This window comes from Chrysemys picta, chromosome 12 (genome assembly GCF_011386835.1).
Source record: "Chrysemys picta bellii isolate R12L10 chromosome 12, ASM1138683v2, whole genome shotgun sequence".
NCBI lineage: Eukaryota > Metazoa > Chordata > Testudines > Emydidae > Chrysemys > Chrysemys picta.
In genome coordinates, this window is record NC_088802.1 from 48,756,075 (window position 1) to 48,780,240 (window position 24,166).

The 24,166-nt window shown below is 36.8% G+C and overlaps 1 protein-coding gene across 1 annotated transcript in view; it reads left to right on the forward strand.

Annotated features, from left to right (window-relative positions):
* Nucleotides 1-271: 271 nt before the first annotated feature.
* SUZ12 (SUZ12 polycomb repressive complex 2 subunit) overlaps nucleotides 272-24,166 on the forward strand; it is a 45,765-nt gene continuing 21,870 nt past the window's right edge. The window contains exons 1-5 of the mRNA XM_005283102.4: nucleotides 272-713; nucleotides 4,000-4,046; nucleotides 4,138-4,202; nucleotides 12,621-12,689; nucleotides 21,215-21,264. Of these exons, the coding sequence (XP_005283159.1) occupies nucleotides 410-713; nucleotides 4,000-4,046; nucleotides 4,138-4,202; nucleotides 12,621-12,689; nucleotides 21,215-21,264 (535 nt within the window). The 5' untranslated portion in view covers nucleotides 272-409. The remainder of the gene's footprint in view (nucleotides 714-3,999; nucleotides 4,047-4,137; nucleotides 4,203-12,620; nucleotides 12,690-21,214; nucleotides 21,265-24,166) is intronic.

Below are 24,166 nucleotides of genomic sequence, written 5' to 3' on the forward strand. Positions count from 1 at the left end.
GCTTACCCACCATGCCCCGCGGTTCGGAGAGCGAGGGGGAACGAGCGGCCCTTTCCCGCGAATTCAGTTCAAAGGAGGGGGAGGGGGAAAGCACCGAGCGGCGAAGCGCACCGACCAACCAAACTCTTCCAGAACCATCTCTGCGTCACGCAGGGGCGGGACTACCGTCGGCCAATCCGTCAATGCGGCGCCATCGTCGGAGCCAATGGGCATGCGGGGGAGGCGGGAGCGGTGTCGGCGTCGGGTTCGGCTGGTCGCCCGTAGAGCTGAGGAGAACGGAGCGGAGGAGACTTAGAGGAGTTGGAGCTCGGTGCTTCCCCTCCCCCCTCCTTACCCCGCCCGCCCCAGCCGCCCCCCTCCCTCCTCGCTCGGTCTCCGGCCCGCCGGGGCCCGCTCTGGGGTGAGGCCAATGGCTCCTCAGAAGCACGGTGGAGGCGCGGGGCCCAGCTCGGGCTCCGCTGGCGGCGCCGCCGGAGGAGGCGGTGGAGGAGGCGGCGGCGGGGGGTTCGGGGGCTCCGCGGCTGCCGCGGCTCCGGGCGGTAAATCCGGTGGTGTTCCAGGAGGCGGCGGGGGAGGAGGAGGAAGCGGTTACTCGGGAGGCTCTTCGGCCTCCTCGGCGGCTGCGGCGGCCGCTGCAGCGCTGCCCCCTGTGAAGAAGCCGAAGATGGAGCAGATCCAGGCCGACCACGAGCTCTTCCTGCAGGCCTTCGAGAGTGAGCACCGGGAGCGGCCGCAGGAAGGGAGAGGGAGGGGCTGGGGGAAGAGGAGGCTCTGGGGGTGAGCGCAGGCGAGAACGGGGCGCAGGGAGGCGGGTAAAGGGGGACGTCGGGGGAAGGAAACGCGATCACACCGTGGGGTAGGGCGTGGGGCGGGAGGTGAACCCGGGGCCGGACTTCCCGGAGGGAGGAAGGTCCGGGGGCTAGAGAGGTTCGTCGCATGGAGCGGAAGCGGGGATCGGGGGTGGCTGGGGTGCGGGTAAGCCCGAAGTGGCAGGCGCTTCCTTCAGATTCGGGGCCCCTTTCGGGGGGCGGCGCATTTGTACCCGTCCTCTACTGAAGCGCCTTCCTGGCGTTCAATTTGGCCTCTTGGAAACGGTTGAGCTGGGAAGATTTCAAAGGCGATTTATTTTTGCTCTTCCCCAGCCCGAGGATGCTTCTCGGGAGGGAGGGGGTATTTGCGCCCCTTCGGTTGTTGCTCCTTTTGGTGATTTTTGCGTCTCAGGCTGTTAAGGGAAGATTATGATCCTCAATTAACTTAATTTTGTTGCTCTGTACGAAAGAGCATTATAGTGGGTTATTTTAAGTTGGAAATTTAAGTCACCCCCCACCCCGGTGGTTCCAGGTAGGCAGAGAGTCACTTTGGATGCAGGATACAAGCTTGGTCCGAACACCCACTCTAATAATTAACTTTTACATTGTGCCCTAGTATCCCGAGCTGTAGGAAAAATAAAATATTAAATCCAGAGGTTGTTTTGGGATGAGCTTGTCACCACTGCAGTTATTTGTAATACATAGTAGTTATCATTTTGATGTTTTTTGTGAGGAGTCTTGAGATCATTGACTAAAAATTCTTTACAACTGCTAATTAACCCCATCAATGCAGATGGAAGGAATGTAAATACTGCATTAGGTCAAGTGATGTAGGGAGGATTAAGTGACTTGCTCCGGATCACTGGCAGGGCTCAGAATATAACCCAGAATACTTGCTCCTAGTCCCTGCTCTAACTACTTGAGAAGATGGTTTTAAATTTGGGCATGTAATGAGTAGAAATAAGTAATACTGTATAAGGTATACTTTTCAGAGTAGCAGCCGTGTTAGTCTGTATCCGCAAAAAGAACAGGAGTACTTGTGGCACCTTAGAGACTAACATAGTCTCTAAGGTGCCACAAGTACTCCTGTTCTTTTTAAGGTATACTTGAATGTCTAATTGTGAATTCAATTTTATAGCACTAATGTGAAAAGAATACAATAAAAATATTATTAGGATTTATGTATAACCTAGCAGTTGTGGATAGAATAAACAGTTGTGTGGATTTTCTTTTTTAAGGTAATCTAATTGAAGAAGATAATTTATTTTTGGTTTTGACTTGACAGTATGGTAGGATTGTGGAATATATGTGGTTTAATAGGTATTTTTGGAAAAGTGTCTAATAAAGTATTGCTATAATGTGTTTTTTCACTCCTCACTCATTCCTTTAGGAAGTCAGAGTTTAAATTCAATAAATCATAGTCTGTTTTTAAATGAAATATTAAATCTCTGTGACCACACTTGGTTTTCTCATGTCTTTCTACGTGGTAGTTATTTTTTACTTTTGGGTTGCTAAGGTGTTAAAGATTCTCTTAAAAGAATGATGACCATAAAACATTTTTATTTTCTATGATACATCCTTAATCTTTTCCCTTCGGTTCTGTTTTTTAACTTGGTCCTAAGCATAGTAAAACCTTAATTATAATCACAGTTTATAATGAACACAAAGTGAAATCTTTCAGTTTCTCAGTTGGGATATGCAGAATTCAGGACTGAGATTACTTAAGGCTTTATGTGGAACTGATTTTTAAAATAAAGTACTTACAAGTAAAACTGAATTACATTTGTGAAAATTAATGTGAACAGAATACTTTTTGTAGTGTCCTTCTTGTTCATTTGCTATTTTCAAAATTCATCAAATCACAATATAACTTCCAGTCACTAGAACAAATTAGGTGTGTCAGCTGCTTATTTTTAATATTCCTAAAACTTGTATTAAAATATTGAGATGGCTCCCTTACTTTTAAAAATAATCTTGTGGGGGACACAGTGGGACACAGGAGTTGTATAGGAATTTTCCACTCCTTTCACGCACTCCAGTTTACTCTAACTTTCACTCTATGCATCTGAAGAAGTGAGGTTTTTACCCACGAAAGCTTATGCCCAAATAAATCTGTTAGTCTTTAAGGTTCCACCAGACTCCTTGTTGTTTTTGTAGTTTATGCTGTATTTCCCCATTTGTGTTAACTTGGTGAATATTCTTATTTCAGTTTACTTATTCTTTTTTATCTTAAACTGATTCTTAATTGAATTAACCTAAACTGAAAGAAGAGTTCTTTGTGTAGCTTCTTGAGCTGGTTTAATTAAGTTGGTTTAAAATGACACTGTTCAAAATACAGGTGTCATCTTCTCATGTAGACAAGGCTTAGTCTCTAGACTGGTGGCTACCAGTCATTATATCAAAAAGAAGTTAGCATACAGCATGATTATAGAGTCATAGACCCACTATCACCAATCAGTTATGGTAGAGCCAACTTGCTGTTGAAATGGTTGTTAACAAGTGAAAAATTCTCTAAGTTAACGTTTTCCCATAATGTGGACATGAGAGCTTTCTGATATTTCTGTCCTAGCCTAAATCCATTTATATCAGGCATTTTTGTACATGTGTAAGTTTTATAGGTCATTATGATTGCCACTCTAAATTAAGACACTCTTTTGGCATGTAATTATTCACAAGTGATGTCTTCATGCTTTATAGCAAAGTAAAACAATCTCAAGTTGTCTGATACATTAATAGCAGACTAAGCTATATATCAGACATTATAGATTGGGTGGGGAGAAAACTTGCTGAGTGTTAAAGAATGCTTTGGGATTACTTTCATAATTAGCAGTTTTCTGCCTTTGCTCACCTTCTAAAGGATCTAAGGTGCAACAGGGACTACATCTTTTGATGAAAAATCAAAGGTAGATCAGAGTTCTAATACTGTAGTTGATATATGCTATAGTGTAGTAGATTAAATAAAATGTTGGTCATGTTACAGATAACAAGTGGATACTTAAACTGCTGTTAATCTGAATTATGATTTATACATTATAGTTGTCACATAGTTTTTAATAGGTGCTGTTAAAGTTAAATATACATTAAGTGAAACCTATTTAGAATTGTCTGTATATTTTCAGTATTTGCTTGTAAGCTTAGTTTTTTTGTGGGGTATAAGATACACCAGATAATGTGTATTTCTTTCCCATAGAACCAACACAGATATATAGATTTCTTCGTACCCGGAATCTAATAGCAGTAAGTAATTGTTGATATTAGTTTATTTCTTCACTTTGAATTTGTAGGAATCTCCAACTTAAGCATTTTAATTTTTTTCATTTCTTTGCAGCCAATATTTTTGCACAGAACTCTCACGTACATGTCCCACAGAAACTCCCGAACAAATATCAAAAGGTAATTTTATTCTGTTCGAAAGCTATTCCTGATATTTGAATGTTAACTGATTATTCTCTCCCATTGCTCCATTTCTATTTTGCACTTTAAATTGGTCTTTTCAGATGTAGTGTGAGGCATTAGGCGTTTTTGAAGTTGTTAAAAGATTCACACCAGCTCAGTTTTGAAATGCAGTTTGCAGGGGAAAAGTGCATGTTTATAAACTGACTTCTTTTTGTAAAGATGAACCTCATCCTCCCAGCAGTTCAGCATATGCTTAACTTTATGCATGGGAATATTCCCATTGTCTTCATTAGGAATATTTAAATATGCAAGTTAAGCATGTGCGGGATCTGGGCCTAAATTCTCAATAAAGTACGTTTAAATTTCTGTTGTTGGCAATAACCTTTGACAAGAGATAAATGGATGAAGGCCCAAGGTTATAAAACCAATTATGCTTTATTACATGAATCTGATCTAAGTTCTGACTTAGATAATCAATGTATATTTTTCTAAAGAACACTGCCAGGTTAGTTAGCTAAATGAGCATGTTGGGAATTCTGCTTAAGCTACTAATGTAGGAAACTAAATCAGTGTTACTTTTCTGTAATTGTTTTGAAAGCTGTTTAGCTTTATTTTTGACTGTTGCAGTAAAGCATTAATTTTAACTAAGATTTTTTTTTAAATAGGCTCTAGAACCATATCTTTTCTTTAAAATGGTTGTATTGAGTTGCATATGATTCAGTACAGGGTTTCTGGATATCTGCAATTCTATAGTTGGAGACTGAAGTGCTTAGAGTTCTTTGGGTGAAAGGGACAAAATGTTTGGTGGTTATAATTACAAATTCTTTGAATTATTTCCTTAGTCAAACAGCAAATCATTCACTATTCTATTGATAGTTAGCAGGCAAAAATTTTACTAGTTAATCCATTAAGATATTTTAACAATGTTTGAATTGCTTGAAAAAAGTATTAGTGTGGACTGGAACATTTGTAATGATGGCTATTTAAGGAATAGTTATAAAACATAAGAATGGCCATATTGTGTCAGACCAAAGGTCCATCTAGCCCAGTATCCGGTCTTCCGACACTGGCCATTCCCTCTGGGGCACCTGGCATTGAACAGAACAGGTTATCATCAAGTGATCCATCCCCTGTTGCCCATTCCCACCTTCTGGCAAACAGAGGCTAGGGACATCATCCCTGTCCATCCTGGTTAATAGCCATTGATGGGCTTATCCTCCATGAACTTACCTAGTTTTTTTGAACCCTGGTATAGTCTTGGCTTTCACAACATCCTCTGGCAAGGAGTTCCACAGGTTGACTGTGTGTTGTGTGAAAAAATACTTGCTTTTGTTTGTTTTAAACCTACTGCCTATTAATTTATGAGAAGGAGTAAATAACACTTCCTTATTTAATATCTCCACACCATGCATGATTTTATAGATCTCGATCATATCCCCCTTTAGTCGTCTCTTTTCCTAGCTGAAAAGTCCCAGTCTTATTAATCTCTCCTCATTGGTAAGCCGTTTTATACTGCTAATACTACTTGTCCTTTTCTGAACCTTTTCTAATTCCAATACATCTTTTTTGAGATGGGACAACTCCATCTGCATGCAGTATTCAAGATGTGGGTGTACCATGGATTTATATAGAGGCCATATGATACTTTGTCTTATTATGTATCCCTTCATGATTCCTAACATTCTGTTCACTTTTTTAACTGCTGCTTCACATTGAGTGGATGTTGTATAGGCAGCAAATGGTTGTGTAGGCAGTAAATAAAATTGGCAACCAATGAGGACAGACTTGTATTTGATCCAACAAAAAATATAAAGTGCAAATTCTGTGAGTAGGCTGTATTTCGCATTCTCATATTTTGTTTTAGTTAATAATCGGCATTTAATGTAATTTCCTTGCCCTTTAGGATTGTAGAGGTCATTTCCACTTATTGCCAGTGAATTGAAGATAGTGGGGGTTTTTTTGTTTGTTTTTTTTTAAATCTGCACCTACAACCCGTTATTCCTTCTTAAAAGGAAGTTATTGTCTCCCAATAGGGGATGAGCTGAAAGCATGTTCTGACTTCCTGTCATAAGTTAACTTGTAGCTACTCTTTTTTTATTATTATTTATTTCTCATGACAGTTACTGCAGTGGTTTGGATAGTTTATCTTGATTCTCCCCCTTAATTGTTCTGAATTGGTGAAAGCCAGAGTTTAAGAAATAATGTTCACTGTTTCTTCAGACTGCTTTGGGGCTAGGGGGCAAGCTCATAGTTTCAAACTGCCGTTCTCCTTTTCCAGCAAGTTCTCCAATGGCTATTCAAGCAACCTGTCCTGTACCAAAGACTGCCATGTCTCAGCCTAGATCGTATCGGTATCTACCGGATATACCAAACAAACGATACAATATGCAAAAACAGATTTGTGTTGTGAAAATTATCACATGTATTCATTCTGGATAGTTAAAATGTCTCCCCTCCATTACCTGAAACTTGTTTGTTTTTTTTCAGATGCCTCTTGTTTGTTGCCAAGCAACCACAAGTGGTGTTTTGCATGTACATTAAGCATTATTTGCTGCTGTCTTCCATAATAGGAAATTTCTCTTTCCTCAGCTGGGATAAGTAATGCCCAGTTTCTCTATTTGAAACAAATATTTATCTTTACTAACTTTAATGGGTAAAATATACCATCTTTTAAAGTCTAGAAATCTACTTTGACAGCTGGTGTTTCCATATGTAGTGAATTGGTTAGTGGTCATTTCATTTATAATAACTAAAAGTTCGGGTTTTCTGAAAGTAATCTGCTCCATTGAAATCAAGTCAGTAATTAGATGTAGGAAAAATGGAGAGGCAAAGCTGTATAATACTGTTTACTTTGTAAAAAACAAAAACAAATGTAATACAACTGTTGAAGTAGATTTACACGGTATTTCTGAATGTTCAAGGGAAATGTTTTTTCAACTAAACTGCTAAAGATGCTTATCCACAAATGCATTTCCCCCCCAAATCTTGCTGATGGAGCTCTTGTTAGACCTGATCTAAACTTAAACTTTTGCCAGCATAGCAGTGTGTGTCAGGAGTGGTGACTTTCCCCCCTTTCCTGACCAACATAGCTATGCTGGCAAAAGCCCTAGTGTTCATGCACTTTATATCCGCAAAAAAGTCCTTTTGCCAGTATAGCTTACTCCATTCAAAGAACTGGTTTAAAAGAACTATTTTGCTGGTATAAATGGCATCTCCAATGTGAGGATTGCTGGTATATACCTCTGCTGGTATAGCAGTACTGGCAAACATGTAGGCCAGACCCTAATTGCCACTGTTTATTCAGCAGGAATCTGTACAACCAATTAAGCTCTTACTAAGAGCATTATGTACTACCTACTCCGTACATCAGACACTGTGATTGCAGGTAGCAAGAAGCTTGAAAGGATTTTTTGTTTGTTTGTTTTTTTATGAAGGAGGGAGTGGAAAATCTCATTGACTGAAGCTTCTATGTGGGGAATTCGTATACACAGCTTGAACATGATGAAAATTTTAGTGGATTCATTAGTTCTTGAGAAATGGTCCTTATGGAACAGCTATTATAAATCACAATGCATATATAGTAAATACTTAATTTTATCAAGTGATTTTTTTTATGCTTAGCAATTTTTTTATATTTAAAAAGCCTATTAATTGCTCTGGGTATTTACAGTAATATACAATTGTTATCAATATAAAGCAACATCTGCAACTGCATATGATATATTTACATACCACAATAATAATCATCTCCACTCTTAATATACCTGGTCTCTTAAATATCTCAAAAAAAGCCAGACAAATTGTAACTAAATCACTTACACCGTAGGTCATTGAGGAGGAGAGAAACTATCCTGTCAGAAATGAAGTTTTCAATAAAGCTTCGCTTTGATGTAATTAAGGATCAATCCATTTTGCATTTTATTGTTAATCTTTTTTGAACTGTAACATTTTCATCCTAGTCTCACTACAGTGTCAGATACAAATTTTTATTCTGTGCTTGTAGTCCAGCAAAAATTAAGTTTTTGGTGTGTTTTTTTTTTTTTTTTTTTTTTTTTTTTTTTTTTTTTTTTTTTTTTTTTTTTTACAGAACTGACTTTCTCTGTTCACTCAGGCAGTAGTTTAGACAGTGAGCATGAATTTTTCTAGTTTTCTAACTATTTTCAAGTTTGTGGTGAGAGTTAAAAATTTACCATGGGGGGGGGAAGGGGGCAGAATACCCCAAAAGTCATACTGTTGTTGCATATATGTATATTGAGGATAAACTGGTATTTAATTAAATACGTATTTTGTGTTTTGTGATGATTTATTTAGTGCAGAAGGGTGACCAAGTTGGTAAGATAAGTGGACTGCTAGGTTGGTTTTGGTTAGCAATCCTTATTATGAAAATGTTAATATTAAAGATGTTTGGAGAAACTTGTGCTTTAATATTGAGGCACACTACCATTTTGATTCTTATTACCTTGTTAAATGTGTGCTGCTTCACTGGGAGGGGAGACACTTAAGATACGGTATTGCAAGCATCAGTAAATGGTGATACACTGAAAATCTTGCATATTATGACAAGATCATTGCAATGGCAAGTGACATATTTTAGTCTTCAAATATTTCAGCTGTGCTTATCATGTTATGTAATGTCCAACATGACACAAATCTAGTTCTACTCTTCTCTCACTTTCCTTTTATGGAAGTCTCCCATGACTAATCATTGTCTTTGTCTATCTCTGGACCCCTTCCGTTTTTTGCTCTCTCTTTGATAGGATGACCAGAACGGTACTTAAAATGAAGTTCTATCATATGGCATATTTCAAAGTTATATTCTATCCCATTTTTTAGGCAAAAAACAAAACATCAGGATGCTTATCTCTGTGTTGAGTGGATATTTTCTTTTTCCTGAGTTCTAAAGTTTAAAATCTAACAATGTGTTAAGAGTTTAGATAATTTTAAATATGCACTACATTGCATTTCATTTATCATATTGCCCCTTCACCAGCTTTGTTGCATCCCTCAGAATTACCAGAGTTTTCTCTTGCGTTGACTAATGTACTTTTGTCATATGCAAATGTTGCTACTTCACTATTTCAGTTTTTCCCCATCTTTAATAAATATACTAAACATCAGTCCTAGTACAGCTACCTGGAGCATCTCATTATTAACCTTCTGATGTCTTGAAAATTGACCATTTATTCCTTCACTTTGTCACTTAGCCATTTTTTAATCAGTGACATAACTTTGCTCTTGAGCCATGATTGCTAAAGTTTTGTCTAGGGTGAGGAATAGCCCTCATTCAACAATTGATATTGGCTTCTACCAGTGTAGACAAGGGCATGCCAAGGTTCTCACTGCTTGAAATCCCAATTACAAGTAGGGGTAAACCGTGATTATATGCAAACCCTGCATGCCCTTGTCCACATTTGAGTTAGTAATGGTGCTGCTTCGCTGATTGCCGAAGAGGGACTATTTCCAAGTGTAGTCAAGGCCTTAGTTTTCTTAATAGATTCTGTCAAAGGCTTCTTGGGAATCTAAATAAATTTACTGATTTTCCTTATCCAGTATTTTGTTGATATGCTAAAAAATTCTAGTACACTGGAGAGAGAGAATTTTCATTTATAGTAGTTATGCTATTTTGTCCTTATGTTCACCGAGGCATTTAGTAATTAATTTTTTTATTACTGCTTTATCTGGTATTATGTAAGGGTCACTGGATTGTAATTCCAGATAATCCCTAGGACCATTCTAAAGATTGTACATGTGCTGTTCTCCAGAATAGTAGCTGATTTTAATTATTACAAGTTAAGGTATGCTTAAGTAACACACATGCCAAATCTGATTACTTCTAATTTCTTCACTCTTGGTTTCAAAGTTGTGAGTTGTTGTTGTTTTTTTAACTAATTCCTCTTTTAAAAAAAACAGAAAAACAAAAAACCCTCTCTTCCCCCAAAGCTTAATATATCAGTGCTAGTTTTGGTAATCCCTCACCCAAGAATGTAGTGACTATTAGTAAGTATAGTTGAACCACTGTTGAAAAAAATTGCTTTTGTTACTGAGCCTTAGTTTGAGTGGAACATCTCCTGTTTCATGGTCTAGAATTAATTATTCCAAAAAAGTAGTGGTTTGCTTTTCTAACCAATGTCACCAGCATGAAAGAGAGTCAGTTTTTGTGGGAGTTGCTTGACCAATACTGTATTATCACTTTGTTGTGGGTTTGCTAGTAATATGCATCTATTTTTAGCTAAACAATCACTCAAATAAGTGAGCAGCTTAATATAAATCAAAGCTTGAGCAACTGAAATTTTGTACAAGCTGGAACTTCATATAAAGGGTTAAATAGCTTTATTTCTGGCAACATTGTAATAAATATGACACTGCCAATGTAGAGCTCCTTAATAAATTAATTGAATTGGAGCTAAATTTGTAAATGTTTCAGAAAGGCAACTGGAGAAAGAAAGGAAGTATGAGATGAGAAATTTGCAGTGGAATAGGATAAACTATGCTAAAGTTAATAAAAGGTTTATATTGAGATTATAGCATTAAACCATACTTGCAAGTTATCAAAATAAAAATTATGGATGTGAAGGCAACTTTCAGGGTATTCGTACACTTGTCTGTATAGTAAATATTGCATTTGGCCCCGTTGGTGGTACATTTTGAAATAGCAGGCTTTTATTTTTTAAATGCTATTTGAATGTCAGTAAGATTTGAATAAAGTAGTTACAGTTCAGTTAAGAATCAAAATAACAGTTTGATAAGCTGCCAAGTCTCACTTGCCTTTTAATTAATGTTTTGGTCTCCCTTCTTCACCTTACGTTTTAAATATACAAATATCTACATTAATATTGGTGACCATCTAGTCAGTGAAATGTCAGCAAAACAAGACTGCCAGAAATACAAGTATTGCCTTTTCTAAATCTAAATGTGGAAAATCTTGTTGGTGTAAGGTTACATTGGTGTAACCTATAGCATTGAAGGGAATATTTTTTGTGACTTTGGGAATGAGGATTCAGTAAGTTTACACACCAGTCTTTTTTATAAAGGCATCTCTATTGCGCATCAGTTTAGAGCTAGAAAGTGCTCATTTAACTGCTTTAAAATGACTTTTTAGTTTTATACTCTGATCTCTTGTTGCTTAGGCCTTATCTAGGCTTTTGCCATAAATATCCCACTGTTGATAACCACCTGGTCAGCTTCTTTGGTGGTAGCAATGGAAGGGCACGAGTGCAGACATACCAATAAGATTTACTTGGAGCTCTAACTATTGTGCCATGTAGACTTGTTCTGAACAGAGTTACACAACTTGGTAGTTAATATGGTATCTGCTGGGAGCCCTGTCTGGACTGTTGGTTCGACCATGCTTGTTGCTGGAGGAAACTTCTGGCCAAAAAAACCCCAAACCTAGTGTAGACAAACCTTTCACGTTCACTGCCTGTTTTATGGTAAGAGACCATGTATCGGGCAGAAAAACATTCCTTTTTCTTCTCTTCGTCTGTCTTGCTTAGACTAGGAAGAGAAATGCAAAGCGGGGCTGCACTTGCTGTTAGTGAATGAATAAGAGTCTAGTACTATCTAGTATTATCCTGAGAGTCTAGTACTAGTCAATCTAAAGAACTTTGCTGGAATCCAGGATGGAACTTCAGTCTTCCTATTAAAGAGGATTGGAAGACTACTTCTGAAAAATTTTGAATAACCTTTGCCTAGGAATGTGAATACTGTATCATATAAGATAGAAAAGGATGAATAGGCTGATACCTTACAGGAGAAAAAATGTAATGTGATTATTCCTTAAGCTGTAAATTTATTTTCCTCTGAAAAATATTCCTACAACTGGTCCATTAGTGAATGTCACTTTTGTATTATGTTCATTAATTCACCTTGCTGAGGAAAGAAAGAATCTTTCAAGAATTAAATATAAATAGACCTGCTTCTGCCACACAGTAACCATATTTCTAATCCTTGTATATGGTTAATTTGGGACAACCTGAGAGAAAATTTGTATATTGATAGTTGGCATGGCAATCAGTGTAAGGAGGTTGGTGTTTTTTTTTTCTAGTAAAACATATTTGTACCATTGTTTGAATGGACTCCTAACTAGCTGTCTTGCTGATATTGAAGTGTGTCTTAACATTAAATGGTGTTGCTCTACAAAATTCTATAATTTTAATTTCTGATAGTTTAGTAATTAGTCCTGTGATTATGATACTGAGGTGCAGCTTTTCAAGCAGTTGTCTTTGATTTCTCGGGCCTCTTTTTAGGAGGGAGAAGTTAGAACAGCAGGTTAAACCAATATTTGAAGAAGCTGATGTGTATACTGAAATTTGTTTTAATAGAATCAGAATTTTTATTTCAGTTAATATTGTATATAAAGGAAATACCTCTAAAAATGAAAATTACCTACTATTCATGCATTTTATTTTTCCACAGGAAAACGTTCAAAGTAGATGACATGTTATCAAAAGTAGAGAAAATGAAGGGAGAGCAAGAGTCTCACAGGTATTACCTGCTCATATTTTTATCAATAAGTCATGTATGGCTGTCAATGAGGGAACAGGATAAAAGGGAGTGATTATTACAAGGTGCAGTACCTGCCACGTGAGTGCAGTGTAGCATCCAATTAATATTTGATGACTATGCACTCTTAATAGTTTGAGTACTTGCAAAATATAAGAAATTGAGAGCATAAAAGACCAAGGATCTGGCTTTCTGTTGGGATAGACTTTCCAGTATTTCTACTGTTCACATTTCAAGCATCTTAAGCGTCTTTGTTAGCTTTTAAAAAATAAAAACAAACTTACGCTTAACTGAGTTGCAGTGTCAGCAACTGATCCATGAAAATTATATTTAAGCAGTGGAGAAGATTTGCATGGTCTTTATTTAGCAAGATTCTGACGGTAATATTCTAATTTTTCATGTGATTAGTTTCTGCTCTGCTTGCTGCTTTCACAGGTTCCTTTATTCCTGCTCTTTATGAAAAGAAATTAAATTTTTCATTGAATGAATTTAACAACTTTTTAAATATTGAAGTGCCTGTATTTTAGAACTCTGTAATTTACTTTTACAGTGCTCTTAATAAAAGAAACTTAATTTCTAGGGCTGTCAAGAAAAGCAATCAAAAATTAATCATGCGATCAAACCGTAATAGAATGCCGTTTATTTAAATATTTGTGGATGTTTTCTACATTTTCAAATATGTTGATTTCAATTACAACACAGAATACAAAGTGTACAATGCTCACTTTATATTTGTTTTTGATTACAAATATTTGCACTGTAAAAAACAAATAGTATTTTTCAATTCCCCCATTGCAAGTACTGTAGTGCATTGTCTTTATCATGAAAGTTGAATTTACAAACGTAGAATTATGTAAAAAAAAAAAAAAAACCTGAATTCAGAAATAAAACAATCTAAAACTTTAGAGCTTACAGGTCAACTCAGTCCTAGTGTTTGTTCAGCCAATTACTCAGACAAACTAGTTTGATTACATTTGCAGGCGATAATGCTGCCCACTTCTTGTTTACAATGTTACCTGAAAGTGAGAACAGGCGTTCACATGGCACTGTTGTAGCCACTGTCACAAGATATTTACCTGCCAAGTGCGCTAAAGATTCATATGTCCCTTCGTGCTTCAACCAGCATTCCAGAGGACATGCGTCCATGCTGATGACAGGTTCTGCTCGCTAACAATCCAAAGCAGTACAGACTGACGCATGTTCATTTTCATCATCTGAGTCAGATGTCACCAGCAGAAAGTTTATTTTTCTTTTTTGGTGGTTTGGATTCTATAGTTTCTGCATCGGAGTGTTGGTCTTTTAAGACTTCTGAAAGCATGCTCCATACCTCATCCCGTCAGATTTTAGGAGGCACTTCAAGTTCTTAAACCTTGGGTCCAGTGTTGTAGCTATCTTTAGAAATGTCACATTGGTACCTTCTTTATGTTTTGTTAAATCTGCAGTGAAAGTGTTTTTAAAATTAACAATATGTGCTGGGTCATCATCCGAGACTACTATAACACGAAATATATGGCAGAATGCGGGTAAAATAAAGCAGGAGACCTACAATTCTCCCCCAAACAGTTCAGTCACAATTTTAATTAACGCCTTTTTTTTTTTTTTTTTTTTTAATGAGCGTCATGAGCATGGAAGCATGTCCTCTGGAATAGTGACTGAATCATGAAGGGGTATATGAATATTTAGCATATCTGGCATGTAAAGGCATTGCAATGCCGGTTACAAAAGTGCCATGTGGACACCTGTTTTCACTTTTAGGTGACATTGTAAATAATAAGCAGGCAGCATTGTGTCCCGAAAATGTAAATAAGCTTGTTTGTCTTTGCAGTTGGCTGAATAAGAAGTAGGACTGTGTGGACTTGTAAGATCTAAAGTTTGACATTGTTTTGGTTTTGAGTGCAGTTATATAACAAAAAAAATCTACATTTGTAAGTTGCACTTTCACAATAAAGAGATTGCACTCAGTACTTGTATGAGGTGAACTGAAATACTATTTTATCATTTTTAGAGTGCAAATATTAAAATTAATACAAACTGAGAACTGTACACTTTGTATTCTGTGTTGTAATTGAAATCAATATATTTGAAAATGTAGAAAAACATCCAAAAATATTTAATAAATTTCACTTGGTATTCTATCGCTTAACAGTGCAATTAAAACTGCAATTATTCGTGATTAATTTTTTTGAGTTAATCATGTGAGTTAACTGCGATTAATTGACAGCCGTATTAATTTCATTACCTTTAATGGCCTTTTCTTATTCTATTATGGTGCTCATTGTAGTGAAAGCTGTTCATTAAAGATTGCAAGATTTCCACTATAACCCTCTATTCTCATCTGCTGGGGGAGGGGCGGGGGGAACTCCTTTGGTCTGAGGCTTTCTGTGTTTGATCTGAGCCCACATAGGTACATTTAAAAAAATATATATATATATATATATATATGCTTCAACAGTTCAAGCACTGCTGAGGGAAGCAAGTCGGGGTGGTGGGGACGGGGGGGACTTTGCTTTAAAGAAACATTTTAAATGTTTTTTATGCAGAGAAGAAAGGAGGTTGATCTTAAACTGTGTACATCATGTTTGACTTGCCCAGTGGGAATTGTTGATGTGCATTTGGAGAGGGGAAAAAAAAAAGGGGTTATGCTATTAAGCAATGAAATGGTGGATTTAATGAATGCATAGCTAAGTTTAGTAAGTTTTGCAGTTTGCCATTGTGGAAGTAAGCAAACAGGTGAGTTTAAAATGTGGAGTTATGAAAAGCATACTTGTGTAGATTCATGTAGGTGGAACTAAAAGTTTCTAAACAATTTTAAAGGTTTGAATCTAATTTTTTTTTTTGAAAAGCATTTGGATCCTTTAGAGAAGTGGTGGGCAAGCTGCGGCCCGTCAGCATAATCTGCTGGCGGGCCGCGAGACAGTTTGTTTACATTGACCGTCCGCAGGCAGAGCTGCCCACAGCTCCCAGTGGCTGCGGTTTGCTGTTCCCAGCCAATGGGAGCTGCGGGAAGTGGCGGCCAGCGTGTCCATGCATCCCGCGCTGCTTCCCGCAGCTCCCATTGGCTGGGAACAGTGAACTGCAGCCACTGGGAGCTGTGGGCGGCTGTGCCTGCGGACAGTCAATGTAAATGAACTGTCTTGCAGCCTGGCAGTGGATTACCATCATGGGCCGCAGGTTGCCCACCACTGCTTTAGAGTATTAGCTTTATTTTGTTCCCATTTTGATCTTGTGCAGAAGACATTTAAAATAGAGTAAGGTATGCATCTTCCTGCTCCAATATAAGTATTTGAGATGTCAGCTCTTACTTGGCAAGGTCTGACGACATAACTGGAAAACTTCAAAGTTCAACATAGCAAATCTAAAACTTGGAGTGACAAAATTCTGCTTATTTTGACATTGTGATGGTTGTAGAAAAACAGATATTCAGGTAACTGGTATGTTGTCTCCATAAATCACAAACAATTATTGACAAATTGGCCAACAGTGGGCCAAAGGTCCCTGAAACATAATTTTATTTTGGTTTTCTATATCCAATTAATAATAGCTTAATTGACTTCTAAAGAAGTGTATCTGGACTGACTTTTTATAACAAATTACAGTGCAAATCAACTTTAAATAGCTCAGGTATAAAACATTGGAAACTTTAAGAAAATGAAAGTGTCTCTTAAATAGCTAAAAATAGTTGCACATCCTATACCTATCCTGAGCAACTTACTGTAATTTTATAGCTATATTCCTGTTTTTATAAAGCTGCTTTCTGCTGTACTGAAAGACTCTCAAACTTGAGAGGGAGAGTGAAACTGATTGCTTGCAGAGAACTCTCAAATGCAAAAAGTAAACAATTAAAAAATATCTAATCTCTCAATTAGTGTTTTGTGACAGTAGCTGATAAAAGAAATCACACTTCTCTGAAAGTAAGTTGATATCTGTCCCATTTACTGTCAGCATCTTGGAATGTGCACAACATATACGTCACTTGAATTTGACTTGTATAGGTGAACTGAAAATAAAAATCCCCAAATCAGTAATCTATGCAGACTTGCATTTTAATTTAGTTTTCTCTATTTACTTTCCAGTACCAGATTGGAAGGGTTGGATTCCCTTTCAGCTGTTAATATTGCAGACACCCAACATATGCAATGAACACTGCTCCTTTCATTAAGTATTTGATGCCTCAGTAATTACAATTGCACTTAATAGTTTCAGTTGCAGACCCCTAAAGATTTTGCTGGTGATTATGCATTTTGGTTCCAGCAGTATTCTGAGATTGGTGACATTGTGACCATTTTGCTACTATTAAGCATTTGGTGCACTATACTCTAATGAACAAGATTTGTAATAGAGGCTTAACAGTTTTATTTGATGGATATCATAAGTACAGAAAACTTCACCATATTCTATCAATCCACAAATATTAAATCTGTATTCTTTAGTAGAGCAAATTAATAACATATAAGCAGTTGGTAGAAACTATGATGGGAAGACACTAAAGCATACATTCATCTGGCTTACTTGCATCTGAAGAAGTGAGGTTCTTACCCACGAAAGCTTATGCTCCCAATACTTCTGTTAATCTTAAAGGTGGCACAGGACCCTCTGTTGCTTAAAGCATACATTGTACTTCTGAGGTTATCGGTGCAATTCCAGTGAATGAAAATTAGAATTTCTTCCCTATCCTAAATTAGACATTGAGCTACCTTATTATTTTAGGAAGGAATATGGTGGAATTTCATTAACCCTGTTTATGAACGTCCACAGTAATTATTTTGCTATGGGGTATGGTGTATCCTGATGAGCAGGTCACATTTAGTTCTTCATGCTGGCTTTATATTCTCCTTGAGTGCAAAAACTATTGATAATCAGCTAAAACATTTCTATAGGTTATGTTTAATGGTTTATGAAACTTTATGCTTTCTATAAATTATGGAACAGAGCCAGACAATGGAAAGATTGTAACATACGTGACCAACCAGAACATTAGAGAAGCTTTTTCACAAACTGAGAATCATTCAGATGTGCTTTTGCACTCTTCTTTATAGGCCTCTGAGGGACAGTATGGTTTGCAAAGTTTTGTAAAATATTAGCTGAAAATTGGTTATGAAGCACATGTGCTACATTGAAATCAGCTTATTTTGGGAATTGTGTAAATCAGTAACAATATTAATTTATTCACTAATCCAGTTAAATTGGTTTTGGTTACATTTGTGAATTGTAAAAGTATTTCTTGCTTGAAATAAGCCAGATGGATCTCTGGTTTCCAATTGTTCTGTGACCTTTCTGAATCAAAATATCCAAGTTTAAAATACATTTCTGTTTGGCCTAACACCAAAATGTTTTGTTTTGCTCCCTCTACTAAACCTTAACTTTTAAAAATATAAAATCAAGTCCTCATCCTCCTGATGATAATGCAGTCTGGCACTAACACATTCTTTCATTCTGATGTAATATACAAGTCAGTGCAAGCATTGTCTTGTAAATACTAAAGCAATTGGGGTACTTATTAAAACATCAATAGTTTGAGGATTTCAGGAAATACTTGTCATGCACTGACAAAGCACTCCAAGAAAGTCTGTGTTCTAGGGTTGATTTGATTTTTTTAACTCAAAACCATTTAAATCACCATTTTTAATCGTGATTTAAATCAAGCAGGAAATCTTGATTTAAACCTATTTTTAATTTTTTAATTTTTAATTTTATTTTTTAATTATTTTTCTAAAGAGTTAAGTGTTAAAACAGTTGATTTACAATGAAATTTAGCCTTTACACTAAATATTGTGGTACTTCTTGCTAACCTAGCGCGTGCGTGCGCTCTCTCTCATATATATTTCTTAAATAACATCTATTAGATACTTGATTTTTGTTTTTTTTATGTTAGAAAATGCTGAATGATCCGTTTCTTATTTACTAGACTTTTTTTTTCTTGTGATTTGTCAAGCTATACTTGGATGGAAATTAGAATTTAAAATGCACAAAACTACCTTTTTTTTTATTTTATTAAAACTACTTTAAGTATACCAGATGCATAAGAATAAAAATTTATCAAAATATATTTTGCATTTAAAACTAAGTATTCGCTATAGTTAGTAAATTGAACTGAATGTTTCTGGTCACCATGTCCTTCAGTATTTTAGGACAAGTAGATGTCATTCTCTTATAGCTAGGTTTATTCATACATTGAAAGAGGGAAAACAAGCTTTCCTGCTTTTTCAGTTTCCCGTCAGTTTTTAATTTGAGTGAAATAGTCAAAGAACTGAATTATCTGAATAAACTGAAATGAAAAATATATTCTCTCTGCAACTGCAGAAGAGGTTGCTGCTGTCAAAAGCTGGTTTAGCACTTCAGCAAACTCTGGTTTTAGTTGCTTAGCCCAGTGGTCTCCAAACTTTTTTGATCGTGCACCCATCTCAATAAAAAATTTTTTTAGCATGCACCCCCCTGCCAGGCCGCAGGGCCGGCTCTACCATTTTTGCCACCCCAAGCGCGCGCAAAAAAAAAGCCGCTCCTCCTACGACGCACCCCTAAGGATCCTCTTGCGCACCATCTGGGGGTGCGCGCACCCCATTTTGGAGACCACTGGCTTAGCCAATGACTTCCACCAGTTCAGTGGTTTGATTTTCATTAAAAGTTTGGCAGCAAGTATGTATTGCTTAATATTATAGTATATTTAGACCTTAACATAGATTGTCATAATTTCAAATTTAACTTTAAATAGTTTTTGGGGGAAAGTATTTAAATAAAAAAATTCAATTTAAATCTGATTTTTTTTTTTTAATAAATCGATTTTATTTTTCCTGCTGGGTTCTTAAATGGTTCTGGAGCCTCACAGGCCATATTGGGGGGAAAAAATTTAGTGAAGTTAATTCAGGATGGCCAACTGCCCCAAATTAAATGTTTTTAATGCTGTTGTGACTTATATGGGACACTATCCAATATGACAATATTTCATCAAATATTATAGATTCTATATGTAGAGGACTTAAGCATATTCAGATTTTTAACCTCTGGTCATAGAGTGACAGCTATTTCCAGAATAATCTCATATTAATTTTTCAACCTTATCCAAATGTATTAAATTACCTCATTGAGTTTAGTAAATCCACCTTATCCAAATCTTAAAGTAGTATAATACGAAAAGTAGGATAATAAACTACAGTAATATAAAATAAAATACACAGTAATCAAACCATTAACTGCATGTGTGGGAGGGTGTATGTGTATTAAAGGTAGGGCTGCTAGTCCCACCTCTTAAGGTTGACCATCAGTTGTCATAAGATCCAGTTTTCAGTTGCTAATAATTTTACCTGACTTCATAATTGTGCCTTTTGCTATCCCATGAAAATAGACCCAAATTTTATCAAGTTATAGTAAGCCTTTGAAAAACTGTAGTTCACGTATGTTTAGTAGAGACTTCTTGGATTTTAGCAGCTAAATCTCAGAAGATCCTATTCTCACTGCGCATGCTTGAGCCTCTCACAGCTCCTTGTGCTCACCAGACTGCATGTGTCATTGCCACAGTGACTGAGTCTGCTTCAGCCCAGGGCTACAGGTGAGAAAGCCAGACTTTCTCTGTAATGGCTGCTGCGGGCTGGAGCTGTTCCAGTGGAACTGTGAGCAGGGAGCCTGTCATGTCACTCAATTAACCACCTTGCTGGAACCCAGGCTGGAGGAGGAAGCAGTGTGATTGGAATGCTGAGGGGACAAAAGCCAGACTGGGAAGAAAGAATGGAGTAAATTGTGACAAGGAGTCTGGGGAGGTTTGGGGGAGGGTGGAAATGGGAGGATGAGACTGTTTGGGGGAGGAGGGCTGGGACTTGGAGGCAAGGTGACAGGAAGATTGGGATGGCAGCTTTCAACTGCCATAACAATGAGACAGTCCTTTCTGTTCCTGCAGTCCCCTGCCTTATACACCACACGTCTTCTAACTTCAGCAGATGAAGTTGGGATTTTACAGATAGCAGCCTCTCTTTTTACGCAGTCCTGATTCATCCCCAGAGCAGGTTAATCCTGTGCACTAATACTGGGGCCCTGTGGGGAAAATATAGTATGTGATTATGTAATATAAGACTGTATCATAGTGCATATGCACAGGCAACTCTAATTCTATCACTTCCTAACTTTTGAGTGCCTGACATTTCAATCAGAATGTTCTTTTAGCATAGATTTTGTGTGTAGTATATTACAAAATACACCCTCAAACCCTTGTCTTCAGGTACTGAGTATTCATTAAGGTAGTGGTCAAACCCTCTGCCTTCTGAAAATGCTGATCCACGCAGGGATACCTTTCTATATGCAAAGAAGTTTATCTTAAAATTTGCATCCAACTCCTATATTAAATATTCTGAAGCTTTAGAAGTTACTAAGTGACTGGGAGACAGTTTATTCACTTCTTGATTATAGTTCTGATTCTGGTTATAGATTGATTTTGAGGAATAATGTACTGAATAACCTGTGATTTTTTTTTTTGAGGCGAAAATATGTATTTATTCTAACAACTTTTTTTTCCTGTTTAGCTTGTCTGCCCATCTGCAACTCACATTTACTGGTTTCTTCCATAAAAATGGTATGTCTGTTAAAATTCATTATACAACTAGATTATAATGTGTAATAAACCTCTTAAGTTCAGTATTGGGGGTACACTTGAGCTGAATAGATTTGCCATATATTAAAATCCCAGATGTTTGTACAGTATTTTTTAATTGCTTTGAGCTCAACTATCCCACTAGCACAATACTTAAATATTTTACTTTTTACAATAGAAAAATGTGTACCTCTCATGTGTACTTTAGATAAGTGCTTTGTGACATTAATACTAAGCAATAAAAAGTTGCAAACTTTCACTCAGTACATGCAGATTCTATTAAAAGCTTAAAGTCTTTGTCGTGCTTTTAAACAGTTATTAATAGATAAAAGTAGAGTTGAGTTGTTCTCTTTAAGCAAGTATCCATATGGAATTCTTCAGGTTTTCTTGGGAATTTGAAGTGGAACAAAAAAAAATCAAGAAATGCTAAATTCATATTTTGAGGTTCCACAAAGTTGGAAGAATATTTTCATTGATATAAAATATAGTCCAGAAATGAGACTGAAAATGCTATACCTAGATCTTTAAAGATGAACTGAAATAATCTTGTATTTTGCTAATGATTTACGATTGTAAATATCTGTATGTATAATGAGCAGCCGTAACTTCACAAAAAGTTAATAGAATTCTTGAACTACCAAGACCTGAGTCCGTGATTCTGTTTCTCCTTCAGTTAAAACAGGAAGCTGTGTTCTTTATAGTGCTTTAGATATTGTTAATTTATTAACTCTTACATACCCGAACTCAGTTCTTTGCAGATAAGTAAAAGAAGATGACTTTCAAATATTTTATTTTAAAACATTTATTTCCAACTTTTAAATGAACATGTATTCTGTTAATGACCTTATTTGTATTATTCAAAAAATATTCAGCTCACTTAAAGATCTATATTTTTAGTATGGGTAATGGTGTCTGCAAACATTTATGCTCTCTGAACATTTTGTATACTTTACTTGGCCTGGAAATTGTTCCAAAATACACTTAAATTATGGTTAGTAGCATCTGGATTTGAAAAACTATTTTGCCAGTGATAAATAGGAATTTTGTTTTGGTGAGTGCGTGTTGCTCCCTTGATCTAGGAATACTTCTGAGTGTTCCTTTTGTGGATTTGAAGAGGAATATCCAAAGAAGAGTGCTGGTCCCACTGCTGCCCTGATTCCATTTGGGAATACTCATCTTCCGTTTATTCCTTCAGGAATTTTTCAACTTGTTGCCTCTACTCTAATGCTTTATCATGGAAGCAACAAGGAGATCAAGGAGCCCATACCCTGTGGTGAGAGCAGAAGCAAAAGAAATCATTGTTTCTCCCCAGGGCCTGGCAGAGGATGGGGGCAGGGGGAAGGAATGCAGGGGGAAGGAGTGCTGTAGTCTAGCTTCAAAAAGAACAGGAGTACTTGTGGCACCTTAGAGACTAACAAATTTATTAGAGCATAAGCTTTCGTGGACTACAGCCCACTTCTTCGGATGCATATAGAATGGAACATATATTGAGGAGATATATATACACACACATACAGAGAGCATAAACAGGTGGGAGTTGTCTTACCAACTCTGAGAGGCCAATTAATTAAGAGAAAAAAAACTTTTGAAGTGATAATCAAGCTAGCCCAGTACAGACAGTTTGACAATAAGTGTGAGAATACTTACAAGGGGAGATAGAGTCAATGTTTGTAATGGCTCAGCATTACAAACAATCAACTCCGGTTTGAATAAGGACTGGGAATGGCTGAGCCATTACAAACATTGACTCTATCTCCCCTTGTAAGTATTCTCACACTTATTGTCAAACTGTCTGTACTGGGCTAGCTTGATTATCACTTCAAAAGTTTTTTTTCTCTTAATTAATTGGCCTCTCAGAGTTGGTAAGACAACTCCCACCTGTTTATGCTCTCTGTATGTGTGTGTATATATATCTCCTCAATATATGTTCCATTCTATATGCATCCGAAGAAGTGGGCTGTAGTCCACGAAAGCTTATGCTCTAATAAATTTGTTAGTCTCTAAGGTGCCACAAGTACTCCTGTTCTTCTTTTTGCGGATACAGACTAACACGGCTGTTACTCTGAAACCAGTCTAGCTTCAGACACCTAATGATCCATTCCTCCCAGGTGTGGCCTATGGACAACACCTAATGGGAAGCATACTATACACAACTTCAAATAGTTGATGTATAGAATGGGGATGCACGGGTGCTCTCTGTGGGCCCTGCTGACAGACCCTATCTTTTAATTTAATTTTTGACTTAGACTCCCTGTGTTAGTAGGTTTGAGCAGATTTTTCAAGCTGTTAGCATATTTGCTGTAAGTCATTCTATGACTGTTGGTAATGTGACTGTGCTGTTTAACTATGAAATCCTCATACGCTGGTGCTGCTATTTCAGTAGAGGACTATGCATAGTGAGAACAATGTGATTGCATGTTCATCCTAAAGATCATCTCTCATGAGCAGTAGTGAATACTAAATATAGAAAGTTTTTTATGACAGACTAGCCATTGACATGCTTTTTTGGTGTGATAGTAAAAATGATTCCAGAAGCTCTCAGAATAATGTTAACTATTTTTTATTTTGCAAATTAAACACGGCTATGGTTTTTTTTGTATATCTGCTGGTAGGTATTCTTTGATAGGAATGTCTTTCTGTGAACATTTGCGTACTTGTCTGAACAGGATTAATTTTCAAATTAAAGGTGAAAGATTCTCTTAAAACTAAAAAGAAAGTAAATCCATTACAATTCTTAAGGTTGCTAATGTCTCTGTAAGTAATTAAAATTTTCAGATGCTCTACCAAGATTGTTACTAAATTAAAAACAGATCATGCTTGTTCAGTGTGAATATAATGCCAGTAGGAAGGTTAGTTAGGAGACACAGGGCATGGTCTCTAGTAT